General features: G+C 32.4%; 1 protein-coding gene across 1 annotated transcript in view; it reads left to right on the forward strand.

Annotated features, from left to right (window-relative positions):
• Positions 1 to 939: 939 nt before the first annotated feature.
• Positions 940 to 17,955, forward strand: part of toc (toucan) — a 94,620-nt gene continuing 77,604 nt past the window's right edge. Inside the window, exon 1 of the mRNA XM_068776341.1 lies at positions 940 to 1,283. Within this exon, the coding sequence (XP_068632442.1) occupies positions 1,275 to 1,283 (9 nt within the window). The 5' untranslated portion in view covers positions 940 to 1,274. The remainder of the gene's footprint in view (positions 1,284 to 17,955) is intronic.

Raw genomic sequence — 17,955 nt, forward strand, 5'->3', positions numbered from 1 at the left:
ATTATTATTAAGTTTGTAGAGTATGAAGTTTCAGTCTTATCATAAAGATACGTAATGATATTATAACATTATGTAAACTGGAGTACTAAACCACAATAACCGCCTTCAATCTGGTTATGCCATATAACTGTTTATTGAATAGTATATTAACTAGCAATATAATAAATGAGGAAGTTACCTAAGTAATGTGTCAGTATTTCAAAATTATATGCATTATTAGACGAAGAAACATACCTGTAGATGAATATTGAGGAAGTAGCGTGTTATTATTTTCTATTTTTATGGGCGAATACGGTGCTACATAGAATTTGATACATATAAAAAAAACTCTAACGAAAACATGATACTTACCAGGAGTTGATAGGAGCCCAGGTTTTAATATTAACATTTAAAAATATTAAGTTATCACGTAACAAATATTATTACCGCGATACATAAAAGTATCTTTCAAATTCATCGCGTTTAGTATCATTTTCATAGTGCCTTTGTTTCTAAAGCCCTAACCAAATGATGAAATAATTTATAATTTAGTCTTCTTTATATTAAAATATTAATTTAAAAGTAAAACGGTTTAAAGACTGGCTTGACTATTAAATTATCTCTGTGTACAATTACCGTCTTTTTTGTTTTAAATTTGTCACTTTTACTATCGAATATCAATATTTTTAATTACTAGTCCTTTACTCCTTTTGCTATTAATTGGTAAATATATATAAGTAGCAAGTTATTATGAGTGCCTGAAGGTGTTAATCCGCACTCAAATAAGCAGATCAACGGTACGATATGACGCTATACGCAATACCGGTGACGCTCTATTTCATAATCCTTAGTAATGTAGAACCGTGATAGGTGGCAATACTCGAATTAAGTTTTTGCGATTGATACTTCAATGTAATTACTGGCTAACATTTCAATTAGAGAAGTTCGCTGGCTGTGACCTCGTGAGGATACATAGTTGTAATAAGGCTAGGGAACTGGCCAGTCATCAAATCGCATTTACACATGCGCTTCAGTCAACAACAGTTTGCGCGCGCACGCGTAGCGTATCGCTCTTTTTTACCTTATCCGCCGGCACCGAACATACCCATTACCCAGTATTGATCGGGCCTTCGTCGTGATACGGCGTCTTAAGAATGCGATACGAATATTCGCGCCGTTTGACCAGTGTTCGATAGGAATTTTTACACCAATTCAATGTCTATGCCTTCTTCGATATGGAAAAGTGAGAGAAAGGCGTTTTAGTGTTGGAAAGGACGAGATTAATCCTAACGATTATGTCGAAGGTAAGTGATATGGTTTTAGTAATGGTTTAAACACTGCGGTTGCAGATACTCCGTAAATCATTGTCAAGGACGTATTCATTGAATGTGTTGTAATTAGCTGATATGTTAATATTTGAAACTAATTAAAAATTATGATATTATAATTTAATGTTATAGAAATAAAAGGAAAAATAAAGAGCCGCACCGCAAATTACTAGTTTTTTTTTTAATTCTAAGAACAAAGACGAGACTGTAATTAAAAAGATTGCTTGTTTGGCTATTTACCAACATTTTTTAATATTTCTAAATAATATTAGAACAAAGGTTGAAGTGTAAAATATCACAGTACCCACTATACTTAATCCTCTTTAATCCCTTAAAGAACGTAGAACACGTTTTTAAATACAAAAATTATTTCTTGATTTCTCCTTAATAAGCTTCATACTTTCATTAACAGTAGTGTATATGATGTTTTATAAAAATTGTTCAGTAATTTTACCCTATAATAGTGTTTCGTAGCAGTGGGTGAGCTATGATGATGTTTGTGTAGAGAATAAGATAGGATCTACATTACAACTTTGTATAACAAAGACCGGTTAAATTTATTTAATACGTAGTTGATTTTTTTACGACAGATTAAGTATATTGTTATGTAATGAGGGCTCTGACGTTAATGGTTTATAATTTAAAGAATATTATCTTTTTATGGATGTTATATAATAACTTAAATAATTTTACATTATATGATATCTACAATATTCATTGTAATATAAGGGTTTTTTTTATGATGTTAATATTTTGCTGCAATGTGCATGGAAAAATGAGAGCTATGCAATCCTATCTTTCTTGAGATTCAGGTACAATACAAATAGCTCAATATTCAAATAAGATCTGATTTTGCAACTATTGAATTTTTTTAACTATAAGTTGATTTAAGTTAAATATGTATCAGTAATTTTATATTTTGAGGCTTTGGAGTTTTTCTATTTTAAAGTATTTTAATAAAAAAAAATTGACAGTTACTATGTGTTTTAAAAGTTATTTGAGTTTCTTTATAAGTAAATATCGTTTTAGACTTTTGTAATATTTTTAACGGCTGGACTTCTCGTAGGAGAGGGTTAGAGCCGTACTCGAACATGCAAGCCTTGTGCGCCTTTATATAAACTGGTTTATAGACATTTTTGTCGATAAATTTGAAATAACAAAACTTCCATTTTTCGCAAAATTATATTCATATTTCATTTATTATTAAAAACAGTTATACTATTAAACATGTAGTTTCGGTGTAGACGCATCTATGTAAAGTGATAAATGTGTAGAACCTGGTTATTTATCATTTCTCTTTACTCTAAAGGTTTCCTACTCCTTAAAATGGTTTGGTTTAAGAAAGCATAGATTGTAATTGTTATCTCAAGCTAATTGTTATCTTAAGCTATGCGCGACCGTATGACATAGATGTAAGAAAACTTTATCGATTTTCTGTTAAACGTATAATGAGAAGTTTTAGCTACGGCAATCTGAGTATGACATCTTTCCCTTATACTAAGCCCTTAAAGTATGAACATTGTTCAGACAGACAATGAGTAGTGAGATGAAAATCATGTGATATAATATAATTCCATCCTTCACGATTAAGGAAGGATCCATTTGTTGTAAATTTAGTTACGTTGTGTGTAACATTCACAGTCAAACGTAACCTTGGTTTTAAAATAGGAAGCAATTAATTGGTATAATCTTTTCACTCTGATTTATTATATGGTTGTTGAATGTGATTTTTTTTCAATGTCATATTTTATCAGAGCTTAAACTATTATACCTCAAATTAAGGTAGGTTCGAAATAAAATGTTAGAAGTACATAATAACGAAGAAAGCACCTATGACAGCAACTCAGTACATTCGCATTTAATTTTACCGGCGTGAATTCTTAGTACGTACTCGTGATCCTAATCAATAAAATCATTTTAAATGTAGTATGACTAATTCCAACTTCAATTACCAGTGCTTTAAAGTAGTAAAATTCGTGTGAACTAAATTTTCTGAGATTAATGAATAAAAACTTAGTTAAACTTTTTTCTTAAGAAAATAAAAAAGGTAGTCTTTAGAATATTTTATTTATATAGTGTAAAATGGACTGTTAATGGATTGTTATTTTGTAGTCTTATGTTAAATTAGGCCGTTTTGTTAATTGGTTCATAGTTTAAATTAACAACAATTTTTTTTAAATGTAATATAAAATGTAAAAGATAGAAAAATTTCAGTAAGTAAATGAGTTAATTAACAAAAATAATTAAAATAGATTGTTAAATATCAGCTATGATATCAGTTGTAACTTTATCCCAGCATTAGAATTTTATTGAACGTACACGAGAGTACATGTTCTTAACCTTGTAATCGAGTCGTGTTCATCTGTTCATTTGATATTTCGATCAAAATACTAGGCATGATATAAAAAATAACAATTATTCACCACTTATGAATTTGTTTTTTCACATCATCGTCTTACTCGTGCTTTAGTTATGAATAGCAAAAATTAGTTTAATTAAATTTTAGCTACGTTGATTTATTTACGATGAAATGCAGAAAAATTCTGTTTTATTTTATTTGTTGTTGATTGCCATCAAAATTTACAATATTACAAGCAAATTAAAAAAATACAGAACAAATTGCATTTTTAACTGAAGGCAACCGTAACATGCGCTAGATTTTTTAAAAAAAATTAGACTATTAATATATCTATTTACTTACATATCTTAATCTCATTTACAAAAGTTAGTAGTAATTATTATTCTATTATTAACTATTTATTCACATATAGGAAAATACATTTATTTTTATTTTTTTATTTTACGTGCCCTTATTATTACTCTTTTTCACAGATAGTTTAGGTATGTACAACAACAAAATAATACATGTATTTTAGTCATCAGTTGAATGAATAGGCACAAATGGTAATAGTCTGTCTGGGGAGCAAACAATGGCACGACGTTTCTCATTCCTCATTGTTGTTTCGTGTCAGGATAGCTCTTCTTCCTATCTACTACGGAGTGTTTTATTGAGGATTTCTGCAGTTTATAAAAATACTACGAAGCACCACTTTATGTTTTGAATTTAAACCCCAAATAATGACTTCTTTGTTTTTCCATACCAAGAATATATTTTTCTCTTGTTGAAATCAGACCAGTGAGAGTGGTATTATTCTGTGCTTCGTGCATCAGTGGCACAAATATTATGAGTATCAAGTCTATGATTTTTATATATTACTTCAGAGAACAAGGTTAGATAACGAATGCAGACTGTAAGCATATCCTCAAAATCTGCTTGCACTTTTACTTCTTACGAGGTAGGACAGAAGAAAATTCAAACAGAATAAGTTATAATCAAAAGGAATTGAAGGATACAAAACGGATACTAAGCTCAGCTTCTCAATGAGTCATGGAGAGAGCTATGCTTAGGATTTCTCTGTAAAATTCGATTAATAGACAAAGGAGTTTGGTGTGGAAAAACGCGCTTTGCTCCAAGTCCGGATTCTGTTTTAAGTCAGATGGCAGAAGGGTGCAAGTATAGAGACGAAATGGCGAACGACACGTAACAATTTTGGAAGAAAGCCAGTAATGGTATTGGAGGTTTGGCTTAGATTTCCAAGAAATCGTGGAAAATGAACCTTTGATTACAAAATTTTATATTATACTCGTATAATGCGATAGAAGTATCGGATGATCTAATTAAGTTCAAAAGTTACGTTTAGGTGTGGCCAGCAGGTTCCGTAGACTCGAAATACAAAAGAACAACGTTTTGTATGAACTAAAACAATTAAAAAATCAGATAACCTAAAAACTTTAATTGACATTTTAATAAATTTTTGCACAGAAGAATGCAGGTGACTTTTGATTGGAAGAAGAGATAATACTGATTTGCATCGCCCATAAAAGAAAAAAGAACAGTATCAAGAGTTCAATCTTTATTATGTTAAGTAAAAATACTAATTTTTGTTTTAAATATGTATTTAGAGGTCATTCTCTTTAACAAATATTTAATTTTTATATTGCATTTTTATGTCCCTCTTCTTTGCGTTGCTATTAATATTTACATAAGAGTATAATTGTTCGGGATTGCTTTTTATAAAAACTAGTGTAAATAGCCCTAACAACTAACAAAAATATAACTTTTTAGCTATTTCTGGAGGCAACTAAGGTTGCTAAAATGATTACATTACATTGAGATCATCAATTGGTCGAGGAAGGTAATGGTGGGAAATTTTGCCTGATAGTTATCAAATTATGTATTATGAACAATTCAAGTTGTACTACCACTGTTCAAGTGGTATTGCTGTTGTTTTTTTTACCGTGAGTGACGTGATAACTGAAGTTTAGATTATTCTGATTAAATTACGATACCTATGTAATTCGTTATAAGTCTCTACGACTAGAACCACTGAAGGTTTAAACGGATATAAATTTGTAGATGCACATATAACAGAGAACTTGCTTAATATTACGGATCTAATAAAAAAGGTGAAATCAATTGACCTCTAGCATGAAGATTGAGTACCAATTTTTTTTTTGTAAATATCTTTAAATTGTTACGGTCTTTTAATGATCTGGTGTTTGTTTTATAATAATAGCCCAAACCAGATAATATCAAGATTTATTTTTATGCTAAATATAACCTATACACAGTGTTCGATTGAAATATGTAAGACGAAATATTAAAGTTACTGATTATATGTTTTAATAAAATAAATTATTTATAGTTATATACGTTAATTTTTATATATAAGGATTAATATTTAACAATGTTAATAAAGCATAAGATATTTAGTCACTAGGTTGAATATAAACTTCGGAGAACAACACAATTCGGTGCAATGACCTGTACCTAACTCTTTCCTTTTTTACTTCATTAACTGTTCAGAGTTGATGTTTGCAGAGAGTTTTGAACCTTATTCTTGTACAAATTATCGCGAGCTCATCTTTGGACGTTCACAATATCAACATGGAGAGGACTACGTCATGGCTTAATCCGTACTTCAAACGAGCAAAAAAGAAGTTATAGGTACACTTAAGTTGCAGAGAATGAGTTGCTCATAAACTATTCAATAATATTGCCGTGAACTGTGGGCCAATCGATAAAATAGTTTCAAGGCATTGATAATTTTTAATAACGAGAGTCTGATGGCGAACGATTTCTTTCAACAGTATTACTGGAACGTGTAGTATTCAAAATGACAAAAGAAAATAGTTTTTTCTTTAATTTTTCTGCAAAAATCATTCACTTGGTATTTTTTCTAATTTTATACGATGGACTTTAGACTTATGCTGTTGGAAATCATGTTATAAATTCTGGTCTACACGCTAATTACATTAATTTATTAACAACGCCAATGTTAAATTATGCAATGAACGTTTAATATAATACTGTCGTCATTAAGTAAACATCATTATTTCAATAAGAAAAAGAATGTTATAGCAAAAAAACTAAATTACTCCGATGCTTAAACATTTCAATTAAGGTAAAAGTTCGATGTTTAATTTTACTATTACATGGTTTAATATCAAATAACACGCTACTTAATGGACAGTTCGATGACAACCAATTGCGAACAAATAAAAATAGAGCGTTGTTCATGTTCTTTTCGACAATTTAAAACAGTAAAACTTTACTTAGCACTTTCAAGTGATAGCTTCGTTGTAATGGAGGTATTGAATTTTGTTGCAATGCAGTCTAGCTAAATAAAAATGATGTGGATTGGTCGTTTATTGTTTAGTTCAGCGTAGGTGTCTTTGCTTACGAAGAAATGTGACACGCCCTTAATGATGCAGTACTTTTGTTATGTTCGATCCGGTGCAGTAGCGCGACACTACGTGTCATTTCTATTGAACTTTTCCTTGTTATAATTTTATAAGATAAGGATCAGGTTAAAGTGTCTTGATTATTTCAAATATTTAACGAAGTATCCACGTTCTCTTCGCCTAGCTTCAAGCTATTAACTAATTAGGATTTTCATTAATTAATGGAATTACATTTTTACAGTTAATTTGATTTTGTTCAAATCTTGATTCAAATTTGTAATTACAGAATGTATCTATCGGCATGAATGGGGAATAAAATTGTTAAAAAATATAAAAACAACTACGACGAGGGTATGTTTGTGAATACGTTGGTGAGTTTACGGATTACGTTAAAGATTGAGGACGGGAGTATAATGGAATGTAATACCTATGCATATTTAGAAATGGACTCGTTAAAACACCTCGACATACAACTTTACGCTGATGCAAGACTTTAACTTAACCTCAGAGATAAAATGACGCGTGTCCTATTTTAATGCCATCTGATTCTTAAGTTTTGACAGTCGGTATGAAATTGATTTGCGGGCAAGTGAACTGCGACGATTTTATTCTATTTTAAATAAAATGCATTACTGATAATACTTAATGCATAAATGTTAATTGGAATATTCAGTTTTATTTCTGGTTTCAGTCTTTGAATTTCAAGAAGAATATTAAGTTATTCTGGTTAATATGTCACAATATTCTTAATACTCACGCGATGCGCACTAATGAACTGACATATTGATATAACTTATCGATAATGTTTTCATATGTCACAATACATTGCATTGAACAGACGACAGTTTATCAATGTTATTACGTTTTGTTTCTTTATAAACAGTGAAAATATTCAACATTATTACTATTGTATTATACCCAACTTTTTTTACAAGGTAGATACGTTTTTTTTTAAAAAGTATGTCAATATCGTGTAAAAAACACATGTGACATATGGTAAATTCAAGAAATTTGCTATAAAAATCGTGTAAGATAAAAACTCTACTTTCACAAAAAACCATGTAAAAGAAGTAATAATGAAGTCCATATTACTGAAGTATTTACAAAATAAAAGAATTCTTTTTAAAGGGAAAAAAATGAAAATTTAATCCATAAGTACAAAAGATATAAAATACAAATTGAAATTAAAATAAATTTCTTGATTACATTGAAATTGTAATTCACGCGCCACGTAGAATTAAAAAAAAATAATCGTGCCAGAACAAAAATTCATGTAATAAAGTGTAATTATTGACGAACAGTGTTATTTCAAAATTCTGTAAAAAAGTGTCAGGTGTATTTATGTATTTACATAAATTAAACTGAGACATTAAAATATCTTCGACAGGTTGTTTTCTCATTACTTACGTTGATGTAACTATTTTGGTTTCTAATACTAATACAGCCTTGAACGCCGGACGATTTGGTCTCGGAAGTTATTCAATTGTTAATAAAGATGAATTTCCTGTTTGACCGTATCTCATTTGAAAGTCGTCAGATTTACTATTATCATTCAATTAGTGCACATGATATATACTTAAAAGTGATACATGTATTTTAACATTTAATAAGATCGTTTTACCTGCTAGCAGAAGTGTAACCGTATATCAATCGAACGTTGGGACGATAATTATGCAGATAGTAAAGTAGGCCGGCACGGCGTTGAATGTAGTTAGACTATATTGGTATTTTAAAACAATAATTCTTGCCATATATCTAGTCATAGTTTTTTTTAAGGTTACTGTATATATATTTAGATTTCTATTAATATATACCTAGCTACTTCAATAGACTAGCCCAAGTTTGTTATTCATTAATATAAGTTTTTTTATTCTGTACATTGCAAGATTTCATGGTACGCAATTTTGTTTTATAACTTACTAACACGTCTTTAAGTTTTGATTGACATAGTGTTTAACAGATCGGGACAGAAAAGAAAAGTGTGGTTTTTACAATCTTACTGCCCATTACTCACTTCCTCGTGCCTTGTTGAAAATATTAACCTACAATCGCAACTCTCAGTCCTCTTTTGCTGAGCTACCACCGCTCGAACATTAGGTCATCCTTTTTAATATAATTACGATCGATGAGACCAGTAATGCGTTTATTTGATGACCAATATTAAATTTAAAATACTACGCGTATGTGCCCTTGCTACTGAAGTTGACAATTAACATAAACCGAAACAAAAATACTCATTCGTACACCATAACCTTGGTGTTGGCGTGGTTATATGTTAACAACCATTTTAGTTAGAAATTTGCGAAAGTACGCGTCCTAACGTCACCCAAACTGACTTTCAAATCGACATCGTCTCGTGGCATTGTACATTCATGTCGGATACTGCACATCACTGCTACTGGTGAAATCTGATTTTACAATTCTCTTTAATAGGCGTATCGAAAGTTATTCGAACTTTTAACGATGTTAAAAATGAAAGAAATGACAAAACGTGATATGACCACGTTTTTGATATCTACACGATTCATAAAGCTGATAAGCAGTCTCGCGACTGTCACAACGTTGATCGCTGTGAGTTCAATGTTCGCAAGACGCTTGTCAATATTTGTGGCTTCGATATATACATGTGTATACATATCTGTGTCTAGTTAGAACGTTTTCTATGTCCATTACTTGTCGTATTGAATACTCGTAAAACTAGTATCAATTTCATTGCACAAATAGTTATTTTAATGAAAAATATACACTAATAAATATTGTGTAATCGACTTACGTACGTAATATATTCTCTTAAATTTGCATAATCATATGTCAATAAGAACGAGAAAGTATATTTCGTAATGCGATGTAATTGAAAATTAATCAAATACCACACATGTGATTTTGGAAAAGCTATTTATCTGTGCATCATTTGTGATTTTTAAAACACGAATAATACATTAAATTTTTCATCGCAATAGAGAATTCTTAGTGAAAATTTACCAGCTTGTTTATATCACACAATGATGTGCGAATTCAGTATTCCGATAAAATATTTTAACAAAAAGTCAATAGAAGATTAAATTATTTATTGGGATATACACACACACACACACATATATATAAATAAATATATATATATATATGATATATATATATATATATAATATATATATTATATATATATGATATATATAAACCTATATAAATATATATATATATATATTTATATATAGGTTTAATCAGACTATAATACCTTTCATGATTGTTGTATTAAAATTGCTCATAAATAAATTTCCTAAGGATGGGCAACAGCGACGTCTGCGTACCATATTATACCACAATTAAATCGCCAACTTGCCTGTCAAGCGACGATTACGGTATATCTCACCCGCCATGCAGTGGGCGTCTATATGCTGAAATGACGACTTCAAAACGTATCGAACTAATACTTCGTCATCGTTGTTTGAAACTTAATAATGTTAGTTAATTAATGAACAAAATGTGAGTTATATATAATTTCATCCCGGGAATAGAACCCGCGATCGCAACCCTACCGCTGTTCGTTTTGAAGTCACCATTGTATAATCAGGCCAATTAAATATACCATCTAATGTTTTAAGGTAATGCGTATCTGTGTAGAATATTGTTCATATAAACGCCGTGTTGAGCTCCGTGCTTTCAACGATAATTGTCTTCTGTCTAACCTGTTTTGACAAAAGAATGGAATTTTTTCAATACCTACATAAGTGTTAAAACGCAAATCGTATTATATCGAATCATGTTACGTATCACGCACAGTACACGTATTATTAGAACTGATCATTTAATATGGACATGCTAATTAAATGACGAGATGTCAAAAACCTACACTAATTATTGTAGGTCCACGCATGTTATCACAACCGCAAAATATGTTAACAAACATCTTTCATTGTTTTGGAAAATCAAAAAATAAGGATACTGTTAAAAATAAAACAAATCGATTTTAGCCCGAAAATATGCAGTATGTAGAAAATAGTAGTTAATACAATAATGTTTATTTTACACGTATGTCCTTAATCCAACAACCACAATCACATTTTCCTGGGCGCGGTCCAGCGGGGCTTCGCGCAGAAGATCGCGAGGACCCACAGGACCGCGTCCCTGCACTCGGCCCTTATACTTGCCGGGTTGCTTCCCCTGGACCTTCGGGTCCAAGAAGCAGCCCGCTTATTTGAAATAAGAAAGGGTCATTCCCGGCAGGTGGTAAAGGACCGAGACCTGGAGGTACCGGTCAGCTACCTGAGACTACCACACCCGTCTGGTCAAGTTGGTGTGGAGTTCTCCTGTCTGGGGGAAAGTGCGGAGGAAGTCCGACTTGCCACCGCGGCTGCCGATCTGGTAATTTATACCGACGGCAGCCGCATAGAGGATAAGGTGGGTGCGGCGTTCTGCGTCAAGCGGGGCGCCGTAGAGTCATACACAAAGAAACTCAAGTTGGGCAACTTCTGCACCGTATACCAGGCAGAGCTGCTGGCTCTAGCTGAGGCAACAGGGTACGCGGCCGGCGAGTCGGCGCAAGTCTGCGCCGTACTGAGCGACTCGCGGTCCGCTCTCGAAACTGTCGCAAGATCGGACACCCTCCATCCCTTAGCGTTAAGAGTGAAGGAGAATGTAATGAAAGCGAGAGAAAAAGGGAAGGATGTAAGGTTGTTCTGGGTGAAAGCGCACGCGGGGATGGAGGGGAACGAGAGGGCGGACCAGCTGGCCAAGGAAGCGGCCCTGAAGAGTAAAAGACGACCAGAGTACGAGAGATGCCCTGTTTCATTCGTCAAGCGGCAACTGAGACTGGAGTCGCTCGACGAATGGAACAGGAGGTATGTGGAAGGAACGACGGCTTCGGTAACGAGGATGTTTTTCCCGGACGCCGTCTCAGCCTACCGCGTGCTCCGCAGCATCGAGGTGGACGCGGTCTCGGCCCAGCTCTTCACGGGGCACGGGGGGTTCTCTGAGTACCTTCATAGGTTTAAGCTCAAGGAGGACCCCTCGTGCTTCTGTGAACCGGGCGTGGACCAGACCGTGATCCACCTTGTGGCCCGGTGTCCCGCATTCGGGGGACTCCGGTTCGGCTTCGAGTGCCGGTCTGGGGTTCAAATCAGGGAGGAGTCAATAGCCTCCCTGATAGGCGGAGAATATAAACAATCATTTCTATCCCTTTGCAGAGAAATAGCGGAAAGTGCAATGAAAAGAAACAAAACGTAAATATAGGAAATAAATAAATAAATATATATTAAAAAATTAAAAGTAGAAAATATAATTATTAACTATTAAAATATAAAAAATCTGTGATAAAAATAATTGTATAAGAAACAAAAATGTAAAATAAAAATAAAAAAAGCTATTGAAAATGTAAAAAGCAAGGGAAGAATGATAGATGATCAGAACAAAAGAGAAAGACAGACGAATTGTGGCATGAAAGATTAGAACAGAAAGAAAGATTATGTGAAGAATGAAAGAAAAGAGAATGAAAATAAAATAACTAAGTGAAAAAATTTAATGCTTGTAAAGTCCCTATCCCAACATAAATAGGGGTACGAGAGAAAAAAAAAAAAAAAAAAAATCACATTTTCCAATGTTTTATCGTCTGATTCGGCTTATTATAGTAAGAATTATATGTGGAATATATATTCCATTAAATAATTTAGTTTTCTTTAGATTTTTTTTTATTATTTTGTAGAAATATTCAATTCGCACTTTATTGTGTTACATAAACAAGCAGGTAAATTTTTGTTTTGTTATATCCCGTATTGTATTGTATCCCGGGGATAGAATCTGCGACCTACTATCAACGACAAGTGTCAGTTCTCTGCCGCTGGGCTAATACTGCTCTTTTATTATAGGCATAGGTAAACCTAGAGTAAATTTCAGAATAATTAATTACTTACAAATTCATACTCTTATTTAGCTATCCCAGATAGCACTACTGCAGATTTTATCTAAAGGTGACGCAAATTGGCTGTTTATTTTGCAAAAGCGTACTAGGTGGGTAGCCTCGCAGCGTTTAACTGTGCCATGAAATATTAATAAAAAAACATTATTATGGTTAAAAAGGCATTGATAGTCACTTAGTCATGTCTGTAGCACAAAATTTTGTAATTCAAAATCTGTGAAGCATTGTTTTGTTTCATTTGGACGGATAGGTCACGACTAGGTTACCATCACGTTAAGTATAAAATACTTTATCATAATATGCATACGCCCATTCTTGTGGTTTTAAAATACTGATAAATTAAGAAAAGGAAACATGAAAGAAACAAAATTCCCGGTCTCCTTAGATATAGAAATAAACATAAATCTTTTAAATAGTAAAAATAAATAGCCATAGTCGTGTAAGTACTCTAGATTATATAAGTAAGTTTATTTTTCAACGAGATGTAAGTTAAAATAGTAGTATTGTAGTTTTCAATTATTGCAGCACCCAGCGCCCCGTTAACGTCCAAAGGTACAATAGATACCTCAAAAACAAAGTGAAAATCCTGAGGTAAATTATTAAAGCATGGTCCCTAGAGCAGTGGTAGTTCAGTAGTAGAAGTCGGAGACTAGCGATTGTAAGTCCCAGGTGCGATTTCCGGGATGCAGTCTGAGATAATTTACACTTTCTAAATTAATTATGTAGGATAGCAAATGCTCACAAGTTTTCAGAGGATGGACAGCAGAGTTCTCTGCGTACTATAATACAGCACCGTGATTAACAAACCGTCTGTTATGCGTGGTGATTATGGTAAATCCCCAATACGTATTATTTGGGGGGGCTTATGCCTTGTAATGGCTATCGGCTGTAAAAAGGGAAATAGTAGGCGTAACAAAATAATAAAACAAACATGCGTATGCCTCATAAAAATATTTTATTATAAATACGGACATTTAAATTGTTATATTAGTAACCTATAAGTCACAGTAATTGCCTCTCTCATTAGTTGTTTGTTATTAGCATCCATAAGCGGGTCACGTTTAATATATTACAGATAAGGGAAACAATTCCAGTTGTTTAATTTGTTTTGCACAGAGTAAATCAAAGCTATCGGAATGAGCAGATAAGATCGCTTTAATTATATTCTCATCACACATGTTTGTCCTTGTCCAATGTGCGTTGTAAATAAAAGATTCCAACTAACAAGTGTTGCCGACAGAATAAATAATTTCTATGTTTTTTTACCCTACATAGTACTAAATACTTTGGCAGATAAATACAAAGAAATAGATTTATTTTGTATGATTAAATGTTATAGTTCATTTGTTTAATATACTCACTAATATTGTAAGTATAAATGATTTTACATATACTAATTTTATGGTATAGTCGTTAGACGTCTTGTCTAGTCAGTAAATGTTGCTAAGCCACAGTTATGTCTTATATGTCAGAGTAGGCTAAGCTTTTTGATAGTAGATAGAAATTCATTTAAAACACGCAAAAAAAATTTTATTTTTTGAAAAATCATAGTTATTGAAGATATTTAGGAAAAAAGTGCAAAATATGTATATGTATTGAAGTTATATGTAAAGCGCACGTATATGACAGCACTCCTAATAATACTTAAGATATCGCTTAATCAATTTTATGGTGGAATTATAATAATTATTACTCACACCATTAATTTGTTTCGATTTCTCAGGAGTTGGCATAGGTAATATAAATTTCGACAATCAATCGGAGCCTAAAGTAATCTTTCAAAGAGCGGCATGTGGCTCGCGAGCCCCAGTTTGTATATGTTTTTAGAGAGGTTCAATTTTAAGTTTCAAATAAGAACTCAAAAATAGGGACCTAATTAATAGGAGCCGATTTTTAGCATTGGTCAGCCCCAATCAGTTTTCGTTTATCTCAACCCGTGAGCAATCTATTTTACTTTATGCGGTCATATTGGAAATAATCACTCTTGTAACGAAATAGCTATCATGTCTAATTTCTATTAGAAATGTCACGTCCTTGTATTATACTTCTTGTATGTTTCGATGTTCTTTTTAAAAGTCTATTATCATGAACAGTTTTTCAATTCGTTTATTTTTTATTTCCTTTCGTATTTCATTGCTATTTATATAATAATTGTTATCGTTACTAAAGCATTCACTTAAACCTAGTTGTAAATCAATCTCTTCCGTTACAATCCATACATTTTTTAAAATATAATATTACTTTTAAATTTAATATTTTTCATTTTTATGTGACTGTTTTTCTACGCCAATTAGTGTTGAAGATTTTTGTGATGTTACAGCGGAGTAATAAAGAGCCTGGAATTTATGTAATAGCATTACCAAACATGGAACTAAATGACGTTTTCTTGACGTGACGACTTCATCATATTTTTTACTGGAATGCGTATGTATTAATAAGAATTGATAATAGAAAAAATAAATATTTTAACTCAACAGCAATTTATATGATTAGACCTAAGATTGTATAATATTTATACTTTTAAAAGAAGAATATTGCCATAAAGTTTCACTATGAGGAAAGTTTTTAAGTTGAAAGTTTTACAATATTAAGCCAAATGCACCAGAGTTTCGTATATGCCTTATCTTTCTACTACTAAGGATTCCGATGTTATCCGTCTCCAAACAGCAGTGCGTTAGTTTTACTATGTTGAACTAAGCCGACGTTACTCATATAATTAATGAGCAGATAGATTGGCTGATATGTCATATCAGCCGATCGACGCCCACTGCAAGGCATGTGTCTCTCCCAAAAAGCTCTACCATCACCGGTCTTGTCCTGCCCGCATTCATCGACTACTGGCTACCTTAACTATGTCGTCAGTCCATCTAATAGAAGACTTACCCAAACGGCGTCTACTGGCTCATGGTCATCACTCGAGAAATTCGATGCGCGATAGATAATACGGATTATTTCTAGCCATAAAATGAATAACGCAAAAGTGGTTCGAAATTATTAATTAACCAAACTAAAACTTTCTTTTCGTCTTGTTATCGCAGGCCTCGAAGTGCTTGCAGTTGTTGATGGGGCCAACAGTGACTTCTCCTTGCAGTCAGCGCATTTCAAACGCAAGCCAATTCTAGTGGTTTTCGAGAATTTCTTAGACATGAGTTAGGACTATCTATTATAGCCTTGGTGTCGCAAAGGCCCTGCGAAGCGTTAAAGGGTTTACAAAACATTACACAGATTTGTTAACTGGCCGGTTATAGTTTTTATGTTTAGGTGTAGTGTTTTCGAAACAGCTATATGGGGGCTGTGGGGCTCATAGTGAGCAGTGAACATTGGTGCTGCCGCCACGAGCATTGACGTCGGACTGACGGATATTTCCCATTCGTTATATTAAAAAAAATTAAAGGCACACAAAAAAATTCAAAACCTTATTTGGATATTTTTAGTAGCCGGCGCTCATATTCCTTTACAGTTTTCAAACAATTAGAAAATAGTTTAAACATTATTTTACACAACATTTAAATTTAAATATATCCATAAGCTTTGCGTCTTAAAAATTGCATAAGTTAGTTTATCTATATTACAAGAATAAATAAAAAATACATAACCTTGCTGATCTTAACCAGGATAAAAGTGGAAAGGCAGTATAAGACATTAATTGTTCGCAACCTTTTCTCAGTTCGACGAATTCCGTCTTATATTGTCGAAGACCAAGACCCACTTTCGGTAGCTTTCATTTGGTGTAAGTTAGTTTAAAAAGCATGCTCCGAAAAAAATCTGATATTGTTTTAAAAAAAATGTCATTAACTGAATGCAAGTAGACATAAGTTTAATAAAAATTGCAAATTATGTATTTCGTTTGATCTGTTGAAATTTTTTTAATTCGGATTTATTGTTTTTTACAAAAAATAAAACGCTTATTTTATCTTCAGAAGGAGCTTTAAAGAGTTTTTTCGTGATGATTACGATTTGTAGGTGTGCCCTTTGAATGATTTGTTATGCGAGAGTTTTTGTATCAAGAGACGTGGTGGTAAAGTAAAGCATATTCATCAAGCAGTAAATAGCTAAAAGTTAGTATTCTATTTTCTACTATTGGCCACAGGTAATGAAAAACCCAATGAGGGTATTTAGAGAATTCAAAAAGTGACGTAATGAACCGAACTTGCACACGTACCGTGATATAAAATGATAGACCCCTCCGTAATTTTTACGAAAGAGGATAACATTTTGTAAAAAAAATATTGTGCAGTACACTTATGCTTACTATTTTAAGACGTGTGATTAACATTATTGCGTTTTCACCAGGTTAGTAATTACAGTCGGAGACTATTATATTTAAAAATTCCTGGATGGCTGTAGATATAGGCTTTGTGACTCTCTTCTATCTTGCTAGACCATGTATCGTTAACTTAACTTGTTCTTGAACATAATGAAATAGTCTTCGTATTTTTCTAAATTCTATTTTATTTAACAGTATATTTATATACATCCATTTGCCAATTATAAATTCTCACGAATGTTTCCGTACTCCACGCTTTTTTTCATATGTTTTTTACCTGTAACGTTGTAGGTATGCGGTTTGAATATAAATTTATTATACTTAAATCTAAGATCCTATGTCTTCTTACAATGAATTTTCTTAATTTGCTGTACAAAGAGGTTGCTTTTATCAATAAAAAGATGTTTTGTTATTAATAAAATAAATGTAATGGAGGATTCCATAGGTATTTTTTTCTATTATCAACCCTTTGTTAACAACAAATGGTAAGCTTTTTGAAATTAATCCGATTTAAACAAATTTGTTAGATTTGTTCAATAAGCCAGACGAAGTATATTGCGCATGATTGAATTAAACACAAACAACTTCCGTAGGCATTACATCACCACGTACAAAGCTATTGCAGTGTAAATTTATCCCATTTATCGACCTTGTTAACATCATAGATACCGACTGTATGCATTCATGGGATATTTTTATACGTATTGGACTTACGTTGCCGTGTT

This window comes from Battus philenor, unplaced genomic scaffold (genome assembly GCF_028537555.1).
Source record: "Battus philenor isolate CCGP_79_NKW_IND1 unplaced genomic scaffold, ilBatPhil1.0.hap1 SCAF_12, whole genome shotgun sequence".
NCBI classification, from domain to species: Eukaryota; Metazoa; Arthropoda; class Insecta; order Lepidoptera; family Papilionidae; genus Battus; species Battus philenor.